Genomic DNA, 24,059 nt, shown 5'->3' on the forward strand with positions numbered 1-24,059 from the left:
ATAGGAGCCCATGGCTCAAATCTTTCCAAACTGGTTATGTTAAAGCATCTTCGTTATCATTAGAAGCAAAAATTGGATAAGTAGTTTATTTAAGGTAAGTTGCAAGAACTCCTTCTCAGATGTAAAATTATTGTTAATTCCTCTGGAAATTCTGCTAATCATAACATTACAATAATCCAAAGGAAAAGAAAGTCAAAGAGCTGTTCCTACTGAATCATTTTACCTAGACTTCTTTAGCTTTTACATGGAAATGTGTTAGTAAACAGCATACTTGACTGTATTGTCATAATAAAAGCAGACATACACATCTTAGCCTAACATATACTGTGATAACTAAGTAATGATAAACAGAGGCGTTAAAAATTCTAGCAAGCTTTATCTGTATGTGTATTAACATTATATTAATTAAAATATTCAGATGGCAAAGCAAAACCCGTAAGAATAACCAGAAACAGTGGTTGCCATATGAAAAATGGATAGTTGTAATGAACATAGGAGAAAAAGTATGGAAAAAAGGGAAAAGAGAAAGAAAGATGTGGGGAGGATTGGAAGAGTGAAGAGAGAAGACAAGGACAAAGAAATTATAAAGGAGGAATGAACTGCCTTTTTATTTACTGACTCCTATCCATTCTTTGCCAAAATCTTCCACTGGTTCTGCTAATGGAAACTGCATTGCATTAGTCAGACTCCCACTGTTTCTTGGAACATATATAATGGTTTCGCACTGAGAGAATGACCTAAGGAAGTAGGTAGTAGGTAGTCCATGGGAAACATGGACTATAGGGTCAAACTGACTACAGAGATCAGGACTGAATTTGCCAAATTTTCTGCAGAGGATTCTAATATTGACACTTATGTTTGAAAAACCACATTAATGTTCAGTTGCCTACACTACCCTTCACAGTAACCTAGGGAATTCAAACCAGCAGCAAATGCTGGCAGCATGTAGCTTGGACTTTTGATTGAAGGCTTCCCTGAAGTTGGAGGTTTCCTGAAATAGCTAGGGCAGAATAATTTTTCCATGTTGATGGCTTTAAAATCTTATGGGCCATTGCCTGGAGATTTTTTGTCTTTCAGTATATCTTTAAAAGCTGAATATAATTTCTGCAAAAGATAGAATTTTAATTTTAAATGGAAAATTCTTCACTGTAGTGAATTATCTTTCTTCACCGTGAGTGTTGAACATGAAGAGAGCAAAACTCTTTACTCAAGGTTCTTCTGAAAATACATGATAGCATGTCTACTTCTTCTACAGTGAGACCACTTTACCTTCAGATATTGTAAAGAAAGTCCCTCTTGCCCAATCCAAAAAGCCTGTGTTTGAAATAAAATACTATGCCATTTTTACGTAAGCATTCTCTTTTTGTTATTGGAATGATGCCAGGAAAGTTGGCGCAGTAAGGATCAAATCATGAAGTCCTTTAATCAGTTCTCATTAGATGTTTTAATCAATCCTGTTGTGACCAAAACTTTAATGGACTTAATTGGGTGTTTCATTGGAATTAAATAAAAATTTAGATCCTGTGGGCTGGCACTTAAAAAGATTTTCAGCAATTGCAAATAGATTTTTTGCATCTGGTAACAATATATGAAAACTGTGATTTAGTTGGTGGGTCTATTCTGATCTCTTCTCCACTCAGAAATCCTCTTTCCTATGTATGTTATCTCATTTGCCTTAATTATAGTAGCAACAGGCAAGTTCTTTTTTGTGCTCTGTACTTGTTATTGCTTGGTCTTCCTATCTAAGAAAGTTTATTTCAACCTCAGAAGATGCTCTAGAATTCTTAAATGATGGCTGTTTTTCCATTGTCCAGTTATCCAGTTGTTCAGATGGGGAATTTTTGCACATTCTACTTTAACAACTTAAATGTGTTACAGTAAATGCGTTCTACATGCTGCATGTACAAACCACGTAGTGGTTTTTGGTGAGTTCAGAATGACAAGGCCATTTTAAAAGGCTGTGTTATTTTTCCTCACAACTGTAAAAATTAACTTGTTGGGAGATCAAAATAGGGTTGTGACAGTCCTGAAAATTTCATACGTTTTAATTGACTGTCAGCCCAATACAATTTTTATTGATGGCACTGTGAATTTTGTACTTGGCTTCATTAAGAGTGGGATTATGCCCACAGAAATCTTGGCTTCAAAAGGCACATTTTTTAAATTGTCTATTCCCCTGGTGTAATGAGAGAGAGAGAGAGAATTTCCTTCTTCGTTCTGGGAGATTAAAATAATACATTAAAATAGATAAAATGAAGTAATTAAATTAATAATATATTAAAACAGATTAAATAATAGACTTTTTTCCCCTGTCCCACAACATACAGGGCTAATTACCCATATGACAATCATATATAAGTTCGAGTAACCTGTTAGCCATACTGGCCTGTCACCATGATAAATCTTCTCCATTGGAGACATCATTGATGATAATCCTGAGTTTCTTCTGTATAATCTGTTAATCTGCCATATTCTGTTATCCAGTCAAGGAAGTATCATGTAAAAGTGTTACAGTGATGAAAAATGTAGCATGGTTTTACCAGGTTTTGGATAATCCAGGTTTTCTGTGATTCCATTATATCAAAGATACCTTTCTTTTCTTTTCCCCCTTACCTACCATTTAACACCCTGTCTGTTTGTTACATTTCATCCTGTCTGGTCTATTTTCTCATTCCCCTGTTAGTTTCCTAGCAAAATAGAAGGTGGATGGTAGATAGAGATTTTCAGTTTTGCACTCTAGTCTGGCTTCTGACTTTCCCACCCTAAGCTTGGAAAAGAAATCTTGCAGCAAGGGAAGAATGGGAGGGGCTTCATAGTTTCATTTAGGATGTCAAGGAAAGAACTGAGCAACCAAGCGTTCTAGTTTCCTGGGTCAGTGGGCTACCCAGTCTGTCATCATGTGCCAGGATGCAGTTTTGCTAGAGTAGAAGTTTGGCAAATAAGCTTGAAATAGGGAAGGTGTGTTACGGTGTCTTCACTGGAACAAGCAGGTGTGTTCACGGGGCTGCATTCCTGCACGATGTGGTGAGCTTATTTCTTTGAAGATGACCAGTATTTTCAGGTAGGTGAAGAAATAGTTTCTCCTCGTGACTTTTATTAGGCATCTAACTCAAATGTAATGTGAGAAAGAGAAATGCTTGTAAAATGGTAATCAAATGAAGACGTTTGGGACTGTACTGTTACAGGCAATCATGTTCTCTTCCGATTCTTCCTGCTTATACATATTTTTCATTTAAGTAAATCCTAGTGTGCCTCAAAGGTAGCTGAGCAAAAAAATTAGAGACATCAGCTATGTTTTGCTGGATCAGAGACTGAATGTTGGTTTCCATTTCTCTGTCTAAAGATTCACTGAGGAAACACGTCAAAAGCAAGTCAAATTGTATCCATTTCCATTGTGGCAAAGCAAAAGAGGGAACAAAAGTTGAAGTGAAACATCAGGTTGCAGCTGCTACAGAACTGGATGGAGAAAAGTACAAGGAGCACACTGTCGAGGCAACGGGTACTTGTGCTCGGAGGAGCAGGAGGCATACTTCTTCTGCTTGTAGGACTGCTACTGTTGGGGAAAAATTAAGAGATCAAAGTCAGTCTTCATCTGGCAACAGGGACCATTGTGAAGGAACAGCTGTGTTCTTCTGCGACGTCAGTTGTACTGGTGGAATTACGAGAAACGCAAAGCAGTGTGAAGCTTCTTCCAAAGGCAAAAGGCATCAGCAGAAATCCAGAAATAAAGAGGAAAATGATGAGCGATGTTCACCAGCTGGCTCTAGTAGACCAGGAAGTGCCAAAATGGTGTTTGTAAACACCAGAAATGACAGCGTGCATGCTGTAGAACAAACTAACAAAGTGGGAAATCATGAATTAGGAAAAAAGGCCTCCCCTTTATTGTCTGCTGAGGCAGAACCTACTGAAACTGTGCCAAGAAACCCAGCAGCTTGTTCTGCTCCTGATGACAGTTTGAACTTGGAAAAAACAGGCGTAATTGGATCCAGGAATGTAGATGATCAATTATGTTCTGTCGCATGGCAAAGTACAAATATTGAACTAATCCCTTTAGAGATTCGAATGCAGATAATAGAAAAAGAAAGAAAAAGAAAAGAGCTGTTTCGGAAGAAGAACTATGCTGCTACAGTCATACAGAGGACATGGAGAAGGTAAGACTACTGTTTTCAGTAGCTACAGAAGAGTGAGATACAAGTAGATGTAAATTACATTAGCCTTGTTGTCAATATGCTTTCTTTGGTCCTTTTGCTTACAACATTACCAATGATAAATCAGAAATTTAATAATCTTTCACCAAACGAGTGGAAGTGTGTTCCAGTCACCTAGAATTACATTAATAAGTTCATCAAAAGAACAAGGTAAGTGATGATTTTTAATAACTGGAGAAGTCATTAAACTTCTATTTCAAGCACTGATATTTCTTTAGAGAGTGCTGATCAAGATATGCCTAAGCCTAGAGTTCATTGCTGTCATGTTCATTAGCAAACTTGCACATGTAAGGATATAGGCTTTTTTTCTGGAAAAAAGGTTTTTGCAACCAGATCCTTCAGCACCATTTACTGACACACCTGAAATTGTATTCTGACCTGACTTTTAATTGGATAACCAAACCACAAGAGATTTGGAAGCTCGGATGGAGTTCATTGCCAAAACTTAAAGCTAACTGGAATAACTTGATTCAGCAGGAATGCTTTACAGAAGAGGCAGACAGGATGGAGCAAGGTGTCCCAGTGTTTGCTTTCCACAGCATTGTCCTGCTTTCATGAATGCATGAGTTTTGACCTCAGAAATACGGTCATTCTTGATATATGTGCTCCTTAATATTTAATTTCTTATCAAAATTGACAGGAAGAGTATGGTGGCTGTAGGTGAAGCATACAATATGTACATCATTCTTATTGCCTATTTTTTATTGAAATTTTCTTTGGTTTTTATGTGGATGCAGAAAACTATAAATTGCTGATTTTTACTAATAACTGATCTTTCCAGGTCTCTCACTAGCTTAACAGTTTCATATATGTTTTAATATTTCTTAGTATTTAATCAAAGAAAAAATAACAAGGAAATTTCTTTGAGAACTCAACTCTCACGCCCTATGGTATAGTTCAGTAGTGATGCAAAAATTGTTCCCCCAACCAAACTGTATCAAAGAGAGCAGCTGGCGGATGTCTGGGAGCATATAGAGGGTAGTAACGTTCTTTATACTAGTCCCTGGGAAACCTGCAAGTTCCCTGCAACAGCAGAATCAGGTCTTAATGCCCAACTGCCTGCAGAATAAATGCTGAGTTGCTGTTAGACCTCCCTTCTTCTGGGTCATGCTGGAAGCTTTGGTTCCCTCATGGAGAAATTCAGAGGGGCTGTTTCTCCCCTCTGCTGCTCTGCTCTGCCAGGAGCAAAGTACTAGCTGTCTTCCCAGTGCAGGGCAGCATCTGCATCCAATGGTCTCATCCACAGCGTGGAGCAGAGGGAGCACTCAGCAGCCGAAGCATCAGGGTCTGCTCTCTTTGTCACCACCATCCAGCTGTAGGAGGCAGCCAGCCTGGGCTGTTCAGCTACTCCAGTAACATCCTCTGGGCCGCATCAAGCAAGGCCAGGACCAAAAGTTAAGAGAGTTAAATTCTGAATACTTACTGTACAAGCCTGCTGTTTTGACAAGAAAAGATCTTTTCGCCAAGAACCACGTAGCTCTGGAAAGCTAAAAAAGAGACACGAGGTTGTGCTGCCTTCTTTCAGTGGTGCTTCCAAGCTTAAAAAATCCCATTTCTTATTTTGCAAGGCAGAGCGTTACCTGTGTTCCCTATTGTATGAAACACCAGGGAGCTAAGAGACACGTATTACTATCCGCTTGCTTGTAGTGTTCTGAGAACTGGTATTTCTCCCATTGCTTTTTACAGTTAACTTACAAAGTCCAAAGAAGTCTTGTCTTTCTCAGAAAGAGCTGATCCTGCCCATTACTAGGGAAGGGACATGAGACCAGACACCCCATGGTCCGAGCCAGCAGTCCATTTGTTCCTAAACTGAAATGTGGCCATTTAAACATTTGTGTTGGCTCAGCAAATACTTCTGTTTGCTCCAGCTCTTTTACTGATCAGTCTAAATACTTCCAAGCATGAGGTTGGATTTACAGTCCAGTAATACTGCAGGTTATCTCTTCACTGTTGTTGGAGTATAAAAGTTACACCAGCTTTTGTGAGTACGTTCCTATTCCAGTGCGAAGTTAAAATTTTGGAACGTGGTATTTTTAATTCCTTTTGGAGCCTGTTTTTTCGGTGAAAATTCTGACTTTTTTGTACAGTATCACCTATTTCTGTACTTTTATCATCTTTGCTCTCTGTTTGCTATTTATGCATGCAGGTGGGGCATCCCCAGTACAAGAAAGACATGGCCCTGTTGGAGCGGGTCCAGAGGAGGGCCACAAAAATGGTCAGAGGGCTGGAACACCTGTGCTGTGAAGAAAGGCTGAGAGAGTTGGGGTTGTTTAGCCTGGAGAAGAGAAGGCTCTGGGGAGACCTGATTGCAGCCTTTCGGTATATAAAGGGGGCTTATAAGAAAGATGGAGGAAGACTTTTTACCAAGGCCTGTAGCCTGTAGTGACAGAACAAGGGGGGAACAGTTTTAAACTGATAGAAGGTAGAGTTAGATTGGACATAAGGAGAATGTTTTTTACAATGAGGATGGTGAGACAGTGGAACAGGTTGTCCGGAGAAGTTGTGGATGCCTCATCATTGGAAGTGTTCAAGGCTAGGTTGGAGGGGGCTTTGAGCAACTGGATCTAGTGAAAGATGTCCCTGCTCATGGCAGAGGGATTGGACTAGATGGTCTTTAAAGGTCCCTTTCAACCCAAACCTTTCTGTGGTTCCGTGATTCCATGCCATATTCCTCACACCCACACTGAACTGCAAAGCAAAGCAGCCACTTGTTCTCCCAGTGATTGACCACTTCTGCCATCAGCTCTCTCTGCTGCTTCCAAACACTATGTAAGCAGCTCAGTGCTGGCAAAGTCCTCCTTGGACTTCTTTTCTAATTTAGATCCTGAATTCTTCTCTTGTGTTCAGAGCCTTTTAGATACTGAAAGCTAAAGTAAGTCAGGAGTAGGTTTAGAGAGTATATCCGTATATTATACTATTGCTTCTGAAGGCTATGCTGTTTTCACTTAACACCGAATTAAAATCCTTACAGAGGAGTAGACACATGCCATAGCTTTCAGTCAAAGTGTAAAGATGTGTAGTGAGTGCTTGTGCAAATTTCCTCACAAGAACTGGGATCTACAGCCTTGTGTTGAGCTAGCTTACCTGTGTAGAAATCTTTGCATTCCATTTGAAGTTTTGACTATCTAAAGATTTTGGATAGATCTTTCTAAACTATCCACCTGCTGAAACAGCAGTGGTGTGTTATCTCAGCAAGAAGTGCATGCACTTACTTATAACACTTTGGAAACTGTGGGGATTAAAGATTGTTTAAATGACATTTGTTATTTAAAGAATTAATAAAGAAAAATAAATATATTTGTTCTGTTTGCGAAACTCGTATTTTATAGAACACTAATGAGGATCATAAATTCTGCAAGACTGCAGGAGAAATTAGTTTGGCAATTCCTCCACTGTCATTTCATTACATCTGCGGATAGTTTACTGTTGTTAGAGCTTTGATGGAGTTCCTGAAGTTTGCAGCAATATCATAATGCATTTATTTCAGTGAATGTTTTATTGCAGAATACAGAACAGTTCATTGGGCAGCGATGCTGAGGTGAGGGCACTACACTGTTACGAAGAGGCGTGCTTCCTTCCTGCATTCTCTCTCTCCCAGGCCCACCAGTTCTGCCGGCTTTTCTGCTTACGCTTCAAGCTCAACGTGAGCGTTATTGTCTGTTTTGAAACTCAGATGGATGATTAGAGCTGTGAAATTGTACCAGATTTCCCCCTCCCGATTTCCATGCTATTACCACGGCAATAACGTTTATTTTTAAAAAGAAGAGAGTTCTGCCTCTTCCTTTAAAGCAGAGTTCATATATATCTCAAAAAAAGAGGTGGTGTGGGTATTTTGGGATGTGGATCCCAAGTCAGATGGTGGCACCTGCCTGCCAAGAAGTCGTGGTTAGCATTTCCAGCTAGCTCACACGAGGTATCTGTATGTGCTGACTACTAATATGTCAGTTATTCTGACGCTCACTCTGAAATACCTGATCGCCCATCCACTGTACACCGAATTATAGTTCTTAAACAGGTACATACTGTGTGACTGTGGAACCCACTCAATCCTGTGTTTGTCTTTTGGGTCCAGGCTCGCCCTGGTAAATAGCATGTACTTGTAGCCAGCAATAGAATTATACATCGTTCATGTATAATTCTACATTAGAAACATGTAGAAGTACATGCTTGAATTCTAGCATTTCTCTAAATTAGGATTAAATACATTTGTCTCACTCTGCAAATTTTATAGTCGTGATTTACATATTGAAAGTTTATTGAGAGCTATTGTGAGCTACAATACAATTGTACTGGTCTACTTAACTATATTAAACTTGCCTTTCTTGGGAAAATGTTTCAATTCCCACAGTCCACAAACTTTATAAATGTAATCCTCAAAAGTGTATTTTAAGGTGTGTGGCTTGCCAAAGGTTAATTGCTTATCCTGCTCGTTGAGGCTTACAGATTCTGTGTCTGGCTTGCTCTCTTGTGGCAGGCACTGAGGCCTGTACTATTCTTCAGGGCCCACAGTGAGTTGAGAGAAGCTGGAAATAAGCTGGTTGCTGTCACTGTTGCTCTCCTGATGGAATCAAGCTGTATTTTTTTATATATTGTTGCTATACGCATACTTTACCAGGAGTATTTTTTAAGATTAGAGCCTCTGTAACAATGAAGCTGAATACCATTTGCCAGCTTTATCATTCCGCACATATATTCCAAATATCTTTTATCTGCAGTAGTTTTGTTGACTAAGCATTGGTTATTTTGTTAAGGCACCACATCAGATTCATAGAGCATCAAACTCAGTCCCATTCTTCTTTTTTTCTCACTAGGATCAGAACTATCTGTTACAGGAAAGCTGAATTAAAAAAATGTGCACACGCTCTAAAGATAACTGCCTACATCTTCTCAGTGTCACAGTTGTTTTCCTGTTGCTAAAAACTACCAGAAGTTCTCTACAAATATGGAATCACAGCTGGGTGCAACGGTGGAGTGCCTGGGAATGGGTCCTTTCACGTATCAGCAAAGGCTTCTGGCAGTAATTACTGAATTCCAAGAGAATAGCTTAGTATTCTTTTCTGCTCAAGTATAAAACAGTTCCCCAATTGTTTTTCCTGCAGCGGTAGTCACATAACCCATCCTTAGCTGAAGTTACATTAGCAAGTCACTGTAATTGTGCCCCCCCTTCACTTTCTCTCCTCTCTTACCCCGTTGAAAAGTTCTAAGTAAAAAAGTGACTTGTTATTTAACAAAACTGGATCATTTTTTCTTTCTGTCTCCTAATAATGCTCCTGTTCTGAATTCATACAGCACTTTGCAACTTGCAGGCTTTGCGGACATTTATTGGTAAGATGCAGTTGCTCCCCACATTTGTTACATACTTTAATGAGCTGTATAATGGTACATGCCTGAATTCTGAAGCTCCACTAAATTAAGATTAAATACGTTTGTCTCACCCAGCAAATTTTACAGAGGTAATTTACTAAGCTTACTGAAAGTTTAAAATTATTAGGGCTGTAAGTGAGCATATCATCCCCCTTTGGCATTCTATTGCGCTTTTATGTACTCATTTTCTATATATGGCTGCTGTTTTGTTTGAATTATATAGTTCATTGGCTTATAACATATATTTAAACAATCGGTATCTGGTTGCGTTGTCTTTTGTTTTCATTTAGAACTTGTTGCGAATGGAGCAACAGAACAAAATCACCTCTTTTCTCCCTCCTTCCTCATTCCCTTTACTGGGGCATCCAGTAGAAGCCTTTTTGAATGCTGGAGGATGTGATGGTCAGTGTTTTTTGGCCCATTACCAAACACTTATAATTAATATTTTACAAGTCTTAGTGTTCATTTGTGACAGGTTTGTACTGGGAAGATTCAGAGTTAATTGCTAGGCCAGTTAATTGACTTGTGAGCGTGAAATGCCGATATCCGATTGAATACTTATATCTGATTGAAGGAAAAAAAGCAAGCAACTCCTTGTTGCTGGTGCCATTAGCCACCGAAGTGGGAAGAAGGTCAGATAATCTGCTGTTGCCACTTGGAACAGGGCTGTGACTGCATCTAAGATCAGAGCAGCCATGGCAAGGTTGGGTCAGGAGACAGGGAGCCTTAGAAGGGAAGGGCAAAAAAGCAAGAACAACAGATTGCTGCAAACTAGGTGAGGGGAACATCTTCAGAGAAGCGATGGAAAACAGCTCAGTTTTCTGTAGAGGAAATGTGCAGTTGAACCCGTAACAGGTAGATTTGGCTCGTCTCTTGCACTGATTGAGAATACAAAGTGGTAAGGCACAAGGTGTTATTAAGCTGTGAATATAGTGAAAATGAGAAAACAGTATTGATTATACTGTTATATCATAAATGTTTATAGGTTTTGTCTTCTCTCTCTATATTATAAAGCAGTTGGTAAGCTGATGGTGCAGTACTTTAACTTTTGGTAGCTGTGATGCCAGATCTTTATTAGGTATGTGAAATAACGGGTGCATCCAGAATTGAACCCAGCTCCTACTTCTTCTTCTGAGCAAACATTTCTCATCTAAATGACTTAGCACATCAGTGGGAGTTCTGTTTTCCCAGTTACTCATGTAATCCACCATGTGAACTGATGCGTGGAAAGCACTGAAGTTAAAACAGGTCACCTAAAACAAGTGCTCTTCTCTTTTCTGCTCTCTAGTTACCAGCTAAGACAGGAGTTGTTTCAGCTGCTTAGTGCTAAGCGGCAGTGCAAAGAAGATGAAGACAAATGGAGACAAGAGACAGCTGCCTTCTTCATTCAGGTTGCTTGGAGGAAACAGCTGACCCATAGCCCTCTGAAATCAGTTCCTTCATGTAAAAATCTGAAATCTATAAACAAAACCAGCTCAGCCATAAAAACCAGCAAGCAGTCCATCCTTAAGCAGATATATGGTAATTTTGTCTTTACCATACTTTATTTTAAACAGCTATGCTTTTATTTTTTGTAACAGTGTTTTTTGTATTTTGGATTCCTTTATACACTTCTTACCTAATTGTTAGGGATTTAACCTATCTATAAAACTCAGTCTTAATCTCAGGTGTTCTGAGTAATGGTATTTCTGTTTCAAGTCGAAAAAACCCCACCTTTGTGATTTAAAATGGCTGCTGCTAAAGCTGTTTGAATCACCATGTAGCATTATTCCAGCAAGGGTCTTGAGCAACCAAATAATTCTGCTGCCAGAGCTGCTCACATATATCAATGTGGAAAGAGAATAGAGCAGTTAAACTGGGGATAGCTGGCTGTATCGATGCACAGTGGCTATCTGGATCATGGTTTAATTTTTTTAAGCATTGTTTTAAACTTTTTTGGGTTTGTATTGTTTTTTAAATATTTCCATTTGAAGAATATGGTCTTGTTCCATGTCAGTAACTTTCTTGTTTGAAGACAGCTGGTCTTTATTGGAAGAGCAAGATCATCTTTTATGGTAACACTGCACTGCTTTGCACTATGCGTGAATGCGCACAGTACAAAGGAATGCATCTTGAAGAAAGGGTAGAGGAAAAGCATTGCTTTTAAACCTTGAGTTCCTTTACAGTGTGGATCACTGATGGAGTAAGGATGTGCTAACTTTATGTACTTTACCAGGTGGTAAGTCACTTCTATCATGGCTCTGCAGATAGCGAAAAAGAATAAAATAAATAAATAAATAAAGCTAGTGATTTTATTTTCCTTCTTTTTTGTAGCAACTACAAGATGCATTTTAACTCTAGTTAAAGTTCAGTGTGGTTGTCACAATTTTCTGTCATATAGAATGTCTTGTGAGTTTCCTCGTCATAAATGAGAATAATTTTTAGGATACAATAATGCTGTAGCCTAGTTAAATAGTTTACAGCTATACATAACCACATCTTTCTGTGAATAAACACAGAGCTATTCATATTATTTGTTAAAGGGCGTTCACAGGAAGGCAAAGTGTATCAGCCAACAAGACCTCCTTCTAAGCTGAAACTTTCTGATGTGCAGCTGGTCTCAGGTAGGACACGTACACTTCAAGAATACTTTAACGTTTATATATATATGAGATTGGTTTCATCTTAGAAAAGAAAAAAAGTCTGCTCAAGAACTGGAATCTCATATCAAACCACGTAACTACTACCAAACTGTTGTGATTGCACACTTTCTTTTACTACTTTTGGACTTATTTGAGCACTGTACTTTTGGACTTATTTGAGCACTGTACTTTTATCCTTTTGTTGAATCATTTATGTGAAAACCCATTTTCACTGAGCTGTTACTAGGAAAGACCTTAATATAATGGACTTGTACAGTGATAAGCCAGGTAACATTCACCTGTGGTTAGAATTGCTTACAGATGCTTATACTTTGGTTCAGCACAGGTATTTACTAGCCCTATAAAAGAGAGCGGATTGCTGCATGTGCCAAGAATTTACACACTTGTTTGTTAGAAATACGTGGTTTAGTGCATAGACAAAACCTTGAAAATCCAAAGTTACTCATCTCATCTCATCTCTGCCCTTTCTTCTAAAACGGCATCATGGGGTTCCTGCACTGTGCACAGGCCCTCGATTCTTTCATAGAGTTTCACTTGCAGTAAGTTTTAAGGCGCTAACGAAACCATGCATTTATTTGCTGCTTAACTTGAAAACCATTACCAGGTCTTCCTTGGCAAAGCCTTAGTTTTGTTTGTAACTGAAATTTTATGTATGGAACTGGTATTGGGGCACTGTCAAGCCATGCAGGCAGACAGATGGGGCTACACTGTGTAATACAGAATAGCATCGAAGAACACAGATTGTAGAACTATTATCAAAGTCATTTAAAGGCTGGAACTTTTATGCATGTGGCATTACTTGACAGCTTAAAAATGAACTTAAAGAGTACATGGTTGTCTCGCCTCCTACTTCTTTACTGAACAACATTTTTTCAAGTGTGTTATGCACTTACTTGGGGATGGGAGCTCTGGTAATGTTAGTCCTTCACCATGTGAAGATTTAGCACCCATTTGGTCTTCATGGTTGTATCACACGTAGTTCAGAGGCAGGCCACAGCTAGGTAGCAACAAATCAAATGCTTCAAGGAGACAGCAGTTCAGATAATTTGCAAAGGGAAGCAAAATACGTTTTCCAACTAGTTTACAAAACTATTAAATCAAAAGGAAATCTGACCGTAGACCTATCCTCGAGCTCATTAGAATTGTGAGTTTCTGCCTCACTAAGAGACAGAGGCTTTTTTTCTTCCACTGTCTGAATACTGTTTTAATTAAGAGGCATGACCAGACAGGTGTTTGATTGCCACCTCTTCATGCAGACATGAATCTAAATTTTTAAAGAGCTTTAGCAAATAATGCTTCTTTTCGTTTAACTTTTCAGGACAACAGATCTCCCTGTCTTCTGAAATAAAAAGGCTTTCTTTGGAGGTTTGAGTGTCCTTTGCTTTCATAACTTGGTGACGAATAGGATAGCGATAGGAACTCTGCCCAGTTCCTTTAGAACACTACCTACTTTTATTCACCTAATAGGAGCTCAGGGAACTTTAGCCCTTACTTAAAGACAATAACAGGTTTTTCATCTGACTGCCTTTGTGCATGACAACATTATGTGTGTTGGAAAAGTTCAGAGCTGTCAGTGGCTAATGCCAGATACTCTATTTCTGACGTAGGTGCCTGGAGTAGGTCAGAATGGACTGTTCGGTTTGATTCTTCTCTTGCAGAAGGTACATCTGGGAAGGTGAACACTGACTGTCAGCCTTAGTTTTAATGTTCATATAGCTAGTGGAAAAAGCATGCAGTGACAAATCTGTACCAGGAGACTTGACACCAAACTCAGTTAACTTACTGCCATAAGCAGAGCAAACACTTTGGAGTGGGGACATGTAGAAGGTATTGAAAGGAAATATACAAACAAGTAAGGGGGGCAGAGGGTGACAGGTAGAAAAGGAGTGTGCAATGGGATATACAGACATCAGGTAGGTGTTTCAAAATATTCTGGCAAATGCGGCCTTTATGATTGTTACAGTTAAAACACTTTGGAACCTGAAAATGGTTCCTTTTTTAATATATTTTTTATTAAATAGATGCCTTTTGTCAATTCAGTAAGTGGCATTTAAAGAGGCTCTCTGCAGCAGGTCAGACAGATAAGCCCATTTTTTCATTTAACTGTGGACCTTAAAGTGTGTTTATAGAGTTGTAAAGGAGGAGGTTTTGCAATTCTTGGCATTAGAACGACATCCTTAAGATGTGCTGGGTTCACCCCCTCAATGAAATGTTCAGATCTGCACTTGGGATGACCCTGGCTAGAATGGGGTAAAGCACCGAAATGTTTGCATCCAATCTCTACAACACTGGGAAAGGAAGACACACATATTATTTGTAGCACATTACAGTAAATAAGATGACTGAATGAGTCCAGACATTCAGCCAGACTCAGAACTGAAGAGAATGGTCAGCTGACATTCATTTTTTCTTTCTAAGAATTCAGAGAGCACTCGCTTTAGCCCTGGACTAGTTTTCCCTACCTCCTAGAAATGACCCAGTACCTAATGGTGCTAAACCAAATCTGCTCTTCAGCAAACTCCACCGAGAGCACTGTGTTAGTGACTGAACCATCAGCCTGGAAACCTTCATTGATTTATGAGGGTAAATCTCAAGTTAAGCTCCATTATTATAGGCTGCGTTAAACATATGCAGTAGTATTCTATGTAAGCTGTACCAGGTGCCACAGAAAATGAACTCTATTTACAGATAATCAACAGTGAGATGTCCGATAAAAAGCATGCTCTTTTCCCGGTAGATTCATTGTTTATGAAATCTGGAACACAGTGTAGATTAAACTTCTTTTTATCCACTAGAGTTACTCATCAAAATTATTTTGTTCTTTTACAGTAAACAACCTACAGTGTGTTAATTTGCTGGAGAACATGGGAAAATCAAAGCAATTTTCATACAACATGAGACCAACCACTGCTGCAAAATCAAAAAATACAAGACTCAAGCACTAGGCAAAACTGAATGTTTGGAATTTAAAAAGCACATTACGGTACAACTGTTACCTTTCATAATGTACAAGTTGTCTACAACATTAAACTTGAACACATTTTCAATCTTGTATTATCTCAGCCAAGCATGCCAAGCTGACTTCTAAGGTGTTGGATTCATTTTATTTTGTGTACAAATTAGTTTTTAAATGCAGCTGTTAATTTATTTACTGACAGGATGAAATCTGAATTGCATTTGGTAACAGAAAATGAAGCACTACACCCAGCACTACAGTAGAGTTGCAGGGGCTCCCAAAGTCTTCCATTGTCAAAAGTAGGAATTTTGAATGTGTTCATCATACGCAGTTTCAAAAGAGAAGAAAACTGTACTAAAGAGGTTCTGAAAGACTGCTGTTCAATTTCACCTCAAATTTATTAAGTATATTTCAGAATCTAAACAGGAACAGTACAACAGCCTTCATGCTCCACTTCTGTACTAAAGAAACGGTTGTTTCTTAGCGAGCTATGGATTTGGAAGGAAAAGTAGAGATGTTGACAAAAAACACTCAATAAATAAATTGCCTTCCATAGCCTATGGAAATTGTTAGGGGTGTGGGTTCTACCCTTTGAGATTATCACCAATTTCTTCCATATTAATAACTACTTTTATACATGCACAAAAAGAGTTTCTACAGAAAGCACGAAAAGATGGGACCTATTTTAGAAGAAAACTTGTTCTTATCATAGCTTTGGAGCTGCCAGCGTACCGTAGTTACCTTGCATAAAGTATTTAAAAATATGAACTCAGCAAAAATAAAAAAATGTTACTCTAGTTTCAAAGTATATTGTTTTCTATTTTTTCCTCTAGTTGGTATTACATAATGCTGAATTTTTTTATTAACATGATGCTTTGAAATAATAGATGGTTGGAGTCAATGTAAGTGTTTCTCGGCAAGCACTTAAGCTTCAAGCAGACTGGGTTTTCTTCCACCTCTCACTGTGGTCACCACATCCACTAAAACAACTTCCAGTAATGTCTACTTGCTTGAAAAGAAAGGCAATAGAGGTATGCAGTTCTTTGTAAAATTTTTATTCTGTTTCACTTACAAAAAAATTGACAAGCTTTGTTCCAACATCTTCCATTCAAAACTAAATAGAAGTAAATGCTTTACAATAAATGCAGTTTGACCTTTTTAATATACCGCGTTTATAGGGCCAGGTCCCTGGGGATGAGAGGCAAGGTAGATGTTGAAACAGTAATGGAGGTCTGTTAGCCACTGCTCTTGAACTTCACCAGTCTTCAGTGTCTAGAAAGAAGGGGAAAAAAGGTTAAACAACTTCACCAACAGCACTTGCAAAGCTTTGCTTTGTTGTTACAGTTTATCAGGTGTGCTGTTGAAGGTACAAGATGGCCTTTTTCACCTGCACAGAGTGACATTATTCTTCTCATTTATACATTTGAACATGGTATGTCTGTTAAAGCCAAAACAGTAAAGTGTTAGCACTTGGTACACTAAGTCAGTGTTACATTATGAAGTGTGTGAATTACACCAATGCATTTTTCTTACTCTTAATTACAGTGGCTTGCTTACTTTCCAATTCTGCAATTTATAGTCAATTAAAATGCAAATGAGCATGGTTCTACTTAAGCAGAAGATACTCAATACCCCAGTCTACAGGAAAACTGCTATCAACGGACCAACACAGCCCACGGTCCAGTAATTCACTCTCCTTAGCATTCATGAGTGGTTAAAAAAACCCCAAAGAACACCACACACAACCCACCCACAGTGGAACATCACAAAAAAACAGCGGAGGCATTTTCAACACCAAAGGAAACCAACCACCTCATTCTCTGTTAGAGAACTTGCACAATACTCTCTCACATCTGCTTTCACCACCACTGAGGTTATGTTTCTGGTAATGGCCCTTTTAAAAGCTACTAATGGATACGTGTGGCTTATTCAAACCTGTGGAACATGCAAACTCTCTGCACTCAAAATGAGTTAAGAACTTTGCGCAAAGGCAGTTTCAGATTTTTTTCCCCCTGAAAAGAGAAGCAGCTGTAATAGTCTCAAAGCCTCTGGAATGCAGACACGTGAACAGAAGTGCTGGGTTTTGCAATATTTGAAAGAGAATGTATTTTGCACCATACATATTTTAAGAGCGTTTGTCTGAATTAATAACATCTTTGTACACCTATATATGCCTGCTCCAATAAACAGGAAGAACTAATTTCTTATTTTGGGACAGCTCTCCCTCAGTCAGGCTGTGTAACCCGCTTCCAGTGCATTTTGTTAGGAAGCCAGCTGTTGTCCAGGGCCTCTGGATTGGGTGCAAGCTAAACTTCAGAACTGTCGCACCTGTGCAGTGACCACAGGAGTTCAGACAAGTAGCTGCCTCCTACACAGCCTGCACTTCCAAGACAAATAAAAGACAATCATAACTTGTGCTTTGCTAAAGATCTGTTCTTCAGGGTTTGCAATAATTTTTAAACATAAACATGAAGTATATCCTTGTAGTCTCTGGGAGACAACAAGTTTCATACCATGATGTCCTTGATAATCTGTTGCACCAGAAATTCATTTGTGATCATATGGCTCCTGAGCTGACCATGTTGCATTAGTAAGCGAAGCAACTGAGCAACAATGGGCAGTTCTTCCCGACAGATCCTGCTCACTTGCAGACTTTGCAGCATCAGCCTCAGTAATCGTGGCAGGAGTGCTAATGCAGAAATGCACGATCCCCACAGCATATCTCTAAGAGGAAAAGAAAATAAAAATTGAAATGATCAAGGACACGTATTTCAAGTATGCTTCTGTGAACTAGCCTCATAGCTCTACAAGGAAAAGTGCCTCTGTGAATGCAATCATGCCAACTGCCTTCACCATAATTAGTGCCAAAGCAGAAAATTTGTACCAGAAAATGCTAAACTTGAAAATATTCTAAAATTATGTGCAGCACTGGAAAAAATTTAAGCTACAAACGTGGCTGAAGCTCTTACAGAGTGTAATTTCTGCTTGATGCAGCTGGGAAAACGTTTTTATCTCACTCATTGTTCAGGTACACCTGAATCTTTATTTAAGACTCATAAGAAATCTAACAATTGAATCAGCTTTTTGTAATATGCAAGTCATTAAATACAGTAAGTGAAGGAAGACTGTGGCTTTAAAGACACATCTTAAATTTACATATAAGCTTTGAACAACCTTCCTGTATATGGAACAGTTAGAGGAAAAATGTGAAGTTTAAACTGTTTAAAGACATTTCTGTTATACAGGTAAATAAACTTATTTAAATCTGGTATCTGTAGCTTTTGTTTTTTTAAATCAAATGGATTTGCAGTCTATAAAATGGTGCCTGAGAAGTTTTGTTAAAGCTGAAATACCAGGTCAGTTAAGAGTACAAGCTTATAAAGCCAAATCCTTTCCATGTTGCTTTTCAATGTATCTAATGAAACTAAAGGCTAAAGCTAAAGATTAAGGTATAAATATCCACCTTTGTAAAGTCAGGATGGTTCTGACATCTAACTAGAACAATTGTAGTAAGTAAAAGCTTTGAGATGAAACCTTCTTCAATTACTGTTTTAAATAATTCCAGCTAACTTTGCAGCTGTTTTTCTTGAATCCATAAATCCAAGTACTGAAGTAAGCAAAAGACAGCAAAATAAACGGGGGGGGGGGGGGGGGGGGAGATGTGGGGGGTATCCTCTCATTTTACATGTCTAAATACTTGTGGGTATAAAGGCAGAGACAATTAACACGGTAAGAAAAGCATTACCTTTTCTGTACATGTTCTGCATCCTCTTTGTCTAAAGTTAGCAGAAAGTACAGAAGGCTGTAACAACAAGATGCTAAGAACTTGTGCAGGTTTTCACTTAGGATGCAAGCTTGATCCAAGAGCTTATTTATGGCACATAGAACAGATCCAGCTGTGCTATCGGGTATGACAACCAATCCAACCTGTATTAAAACAAAAAAACCCAAGTTCATCACTTTATACACAACTTTTTTTGCTGGTATACAAGCATGTCTACAGACAAATGATTCTCTTTCATATTGTGACATACGTTACTTTGTTTCTGTTAAAGTTCTACATACTACTGCATTTTTTTTCAAATGCCTGTTTTCCTAAGAAATTGCCACCCATACCAACAGAAGGTTAAACTGGCCTCTTCATTCCACCCCCTCTAAATAAACACCCATCTCAAACGTTATTTAAAAAAAACCTTGGAGCCTTGCTCTGAGAGATGGTACAGCACAAACACAATCTTTTGGACAGAACAGGTCTTTCCTTTTAAGCATATATCATGGGACAGAGCAGCCCTTCCATGTCTTCAAACGGCAGTGAGAAGTCACCGAGGCAGAAGGAAACTTGGATTTACTCTCCAGAAAGAAAAGCTTCTACTGGATCGTCATCAGGGTGAGTCTCCTTAGAAATCCGACAGGCTCGACAGGAATGAGAGCATTATGAGCTGAGTTAAATTAAAACTAATGAAACATATAGTGGGTCCATACCTGGGGTCATTCAATTCTGTTGTTACAATGACAGCGTCATCTTCAGTGAGAATTTTATAAGCATGATAAAGAAAATAATTTAGAAAAAATTCTCTTTTTTGCGTAGAGGCAGTGAATTAGAAAGCAGTTTAAGATTTTAAGTGCTACTGAGTAACTATCCTAGATTTTTGTCCTGTAAAGCTGTAAAAACTTCACGCATTGCTATTGTGGCACCATTTATCTTATTTAAAAACTTATTTAAATCATTTTAGAGTAGCCTAATCTGCTCACCTGCAAGTACATTGTTTTAAGCTGACAGAGGCAGTTGGTTCACTTAACAAGGTCAGCTGTTTCTTTTAGAAATGTTTAAAAAAAAAAATCAATAAAGTGCAAGCTACAGAAGTGTGGAATATATTTCATTGGTATGATTACTCATGAGAGGTAAAAGATAAGGAACAGTGACATGTTCAAACTTTTTAATACTTCCAATATAAAACACTGGGTGTATTTCAAGGCCACGAGCGCAGATCACTGTTCCAAGCTGACCCTGCACCAGCCAGCTGCAGATTTAGGAGAAGGATGGCGTTCCCGCATGACAGAAGATGGACTGCAACTGTCACCAAGACCCTGCTGAATACTACAGGACATTGAGGCACTAAATAATAAAAACTAATAATGATGTTCCTGACCAACCACAAATAGGAAATAATGATCATGAGCTAGACGGATGTCTGCATATAAAGAAGCATCCTGAAGACCAAGTTGGCCAATGCTGCTGATGAAACGTGCCAGTCAGCCAGACTGGAAGATGATGTGAACACAGACATTTCAATTTATACAAATCCAGTAGATGAGACTGCTCAAATAAGTTCTCATATAGGATGTTGCCTACACAGTGCCTTTCTTCCGTTAGGTGTCATCATCCAGTTAGAGATCCTGGGCAGCAGTCTGATCAACTATAAAAATCCACTTAACTGTTTGGTCTCAAAGAGACACTGTAGTAGAACGCATAAGCTGCTGTAAAAGTTGTGGTTTAAGTCAACACCTACCCGCAAAAATCCAGACTACAGTTATAGGTAAGCCACTCCCTATGGAAGCTTTGGTCTAGTAATTTTTCAGTAGGCCTCCATACAGGGAGCTGTGGATACTTGTTAGATCACAGAACCATCTCAAGAAGAGGACAGACAGGTCGTCCCTCTCGGCAGGCAGCATCACAGGTAACTGCAAATTACATCCCTTACAATTCTGTTACCCAGCTCTGGCTTTGCCATCCCCATCCTCAGCTTGGGGAGCATTCAGGATTAGAAGACAACTTCAAAAATCCTCTAGAGCTGCTAGTTGCTCTTTTGAAAAGCAAACCAAACCAAAACAAGAAACCTTTCATTTACAGCTGTCCTGGCTTGAAAACAAGCTGAACTATTCACAAATCGGAGCAGAAAAATCCATGTAAGTTTGGATACCAACAGTTATTAGATTTGTCTTTTTTTTAAGCCTCTGCTTATCTTGTTGAAAATTTTTGCAAATGTTGAAATTACACATGAAATATATGGAATAAGTGGATTTAAGGATTAATGAGACCATTACAAAATTTATCACAAGGAAGCTAACATAGACAACAAAATGGTACTTACCAGGTATTTACAGATGCCAGTCTGAAGAATGTCAAAACACTGACTTTGTGAAGGTATAGTAGACAAACTGTGACAGATCATCTGTTTAAATAAAACAAAGTTATATTTGAGTAATCTAATGTCACCGGCAGCCATTCACTGTGTGGTCACACTTTGTTGACAAACCTAAATACAAAGTACCTATGGGGACACATAGCAGCTTTGTCTCAAAGTATTGATTCTTTACAGTGTGTAAGAGTAACATTGTCAACATAAATTGTTCAGTGTTTAAAGAGATAATGGCCTACACAATTAGTTTTTTTGGTAGTGCCTTTCTTCATTTTACCTATGTGATAGAAGTAGAAGGCCAAAAATATTCTATCCAGCTACAGCGCCACACCAAGCCTCCACATGCCTTTCCTCAGAGCAGAAGAATTTCAGAAAACAACTTCCCAAATAACTATCAAGCACAAAACAGAAGCACCACAATCAAACAGGACAGAAAAATAATATAACAAGAAAGTAGCAAAGATCCATTTCCAACTTACTTTCTTCTACACAGCCAAAAACATCATGTTCAAAGATAATACGAAATTTAATACTACAAAGGGAAATCTTGTTTTATGAACAGCCAAAAACTTTCTGGCGCTTATATAATCTAGCACTAGCAAACTGTATTAGCTGCCCAGAGGCATGATGGAGAGGTTTAAAAAAAGTGAACTGAAGATACAGATCTTAATTTTTTAAGAAAGAAACATGGCGGGGGGGGGGGGGGGGGGGGGGGGGGGGGAGAAAATAAAAAAGAGAGTTGACCAAGACCCCATGAAATGCTATATGGGTCCTGAATAGGATAAAGAAACCAGAGCTCTAGTAGCTCTGCTACTAAACTGTACTACAATCCTCAGCAGATAGCTTTCTCCATTCCTCTTTTCCTTCGTATCTATTCCAATAATTTGCGAACTAGTTGGAGAGCTTGGATGACTTCCCTCTGTTTACATTCGTTGCTTATCCCAACAGTGTCAGCTGAAGCCTCCAGAAAGCAACGCACACAGCGTGAGCGTGTTATTAGACCATTAACAGTCATGATGTCCTGCTAAGGACAAGGAAGATTGAAGAACCAATACACAAGGAATGAAATCTCCTGTTTGTGCTTAAGGGAATCAGAAAGAGATCAGACGTTTGAGGAAGGGAAGAATTTAAGTCCCCGAGTTTTACAAGTATCTCAACTAAGCAAAAACCATTCCTCTCAGATACCCTGGCTGACTGAAGAAAGAGCTAAAGAAAACTTTCACAGAATGATCTGACTTGAGGGATTAAATTCTGTGATAATGTCCCGGTTTTGAGACTTAAGTTGAATCAGGGCAGGTCAAGACACCTAAACAAGAGATGATGACAAAATAGAAAACATCACTCATGTTGTGTCAAAAATAATAGTCCACAACATTTCCAGCTGAAGAGAGACCCCAAGGAAAGGAAAGGTTAGGAAGAGAACAGTTTAGCTCTAGGTCCTGTGGTATGAAAACTCAGTCCTAGGTAATGTGGATGCCAGTGGTGGTTTAATCAGACATGGCCTGGCAGTATCATTTGTGGCGATATAAAAAGTGTGCTCAACTTTTTTCAAAATTACATGCCACACATGCTTTTAGCCCTGCTTAAGCTGGCCAAATTCAGGACATCCTTACCACATCTGCTTGACAGAACATAATACTGTCGGGCTGTCAGGACATTGCTCATGTTAATCAGTATTACAGGTGTAACTGTGCAAGTTTTTTTTTTACTAGTAGGACTAATTAAAAAACAATTTCATAGATACTCTTGCACTGAATATCCTTACTTCCGATACTACACATTTATTAAATAATGAAATAATATTATTAAAAATGTGTACTCCATCCTAGTATGGTAGTGCTTCTGTACACTGCCATTTGAAAGTGATAAAATATGAAGTACTCTGGAATACTCCCAGAAACGCATTCAAAACACTTGCCTATTAGCAGCGTCAAGGAATAAAGTCATGCAGAGACAGAGGTTACTACTGGGGATTGTCATGTCAAGGACAAACTCTGATGCCCATCTGACCTAGTATTTTAATGAGTAACACTTATATAAAAGGTAAAGGTACATTGATGAAATCTGTCGGCTGACAGCTCAAAGTTGAAAAACACTGCCATGACAGGAGGACTGGACTAACCTATAGAAAAGGTCACATGGGTCTGATGAATAACAGATACAGAAAAAATCCAGTGAAACAAAGTGGCAGGTCATGTGCTTGGAGACTAATAAAAACTTCTGCATGCAGCTAGGAGTTTTAACAGTTGAAAATGAGGAGAAAATTCTGTGCATAACAATTGACCACAAGGTGGTTGTGACACAACCATGAAACAGGCAAATGTGACTTTAGGACGGAAAAAATAAAGATAATCACAACAGAAGTGATCAGATAGAGTACTGATTGTCTGTTCCATACTACTCCTTAAGACCCTTCTTAGACTATTTCTGACATACTGTGCAAAATAGGAGTCACTCATTTTCAAGAAAGGTAAACTCAAACTGAACGGGCATAGAAAAATTGCACAAATAGAGATCCTGTCTTACAGGAGTCAACAGAAAGAACTTAATCCACCTAGGGTGGCAAAACTATACCTGAGAAGGGATATTATTGTCACTTACAAATGCAGCAATGAGGCGAAAATCGCTACAGGAAAACAAATATAACCAAACAGCAACAAAAAATAACATAGCTGGTTGGGAATGAAGATGAGATAGAAATTAGGAAGGATAATTATGAAAGGGGAAATGCAGGAGACGTTTGTTGCTC

The 24,059-nt window shown here is 38.7% G+C and overlaps 2 protein-coding genes across 3 annotated transcripts in view; one reads left to right on the forward strand and one right to left on the reverse strand.

Moving 5' to 3' along the window:
• Window positions 1-15,677, forward strand: part of INVS (inversin) — a 99,505-nt gene extending 83,828 nt beyond the window's left edge. The window contains exons 13-16 of the mRNA XM_059815299.1: window positions 3,344-4,151; window positions 10,861-11,093; window positions 12,095-12,175; window positions 15,044-15,677. Coding sequence (XP_059671282.1) covers window positions 3,344-4,151; window positions 10,861-11,093; window positions 12,095-12,175; window positions 15,044-15,159 — 1,238 coding nt within the window. The 3' untranslated portion in view covers window positions 15,160-15,677. The remainder of the gene's footprint in view (window positions 1-3,343; window positions 4,152-10,860; window positions 11,094-12,094; window positions 12,176-15,043) is intronic.
• Window positions 15,678-16,215: 538 nt separating this feature from the next.
• Window positions 16,216-24,059, reverse strand: part of TEX10 (testis expressed 10) — a 63,615-nt gene continuing 55,771 nt past the window's right edge. For both annotated transcript variants that reach the window (XM_059836153.1, XM_059836152.1), the window contains exons 13-16: window positions 21,263-21,343; window positions 18,916-19,097; window positions 17,684-17,894; window positions 16,216-16,442 (exon numbers count right to left, since the gene is read on the reverse strand). In XM_059836153.1, the coding sequence (XP_059692136.1) occupies window positions 16,329-16,442; window positions 17,684-17,894; window positions 18,916-19,097; window positions 21,263-21,343 (588 nt within the window). In that variant the 3' untranslated portion in view covers window positions 16,216-16,328. The remainder of the gene's footprint in view (window positions 16,443-17,683; window positions 17,895-18,915; window positions 19,098-21,262; window positions 21,344-24,059) is intronic.

The sequence above is a fragment of the Gavia stellata genome, chromosome 3, assembly GCF_030936135.1.
Source record: "Gavia stellata isolate bGavSte3 chromosome 3, bGavSte3.hap2, whole genome shotgun sequence".
NCBI lineage: Eukaryota > Metazoa > Chordata > Aves > Gaviiformes > Gaviidae > Gavia > Gavia stellata.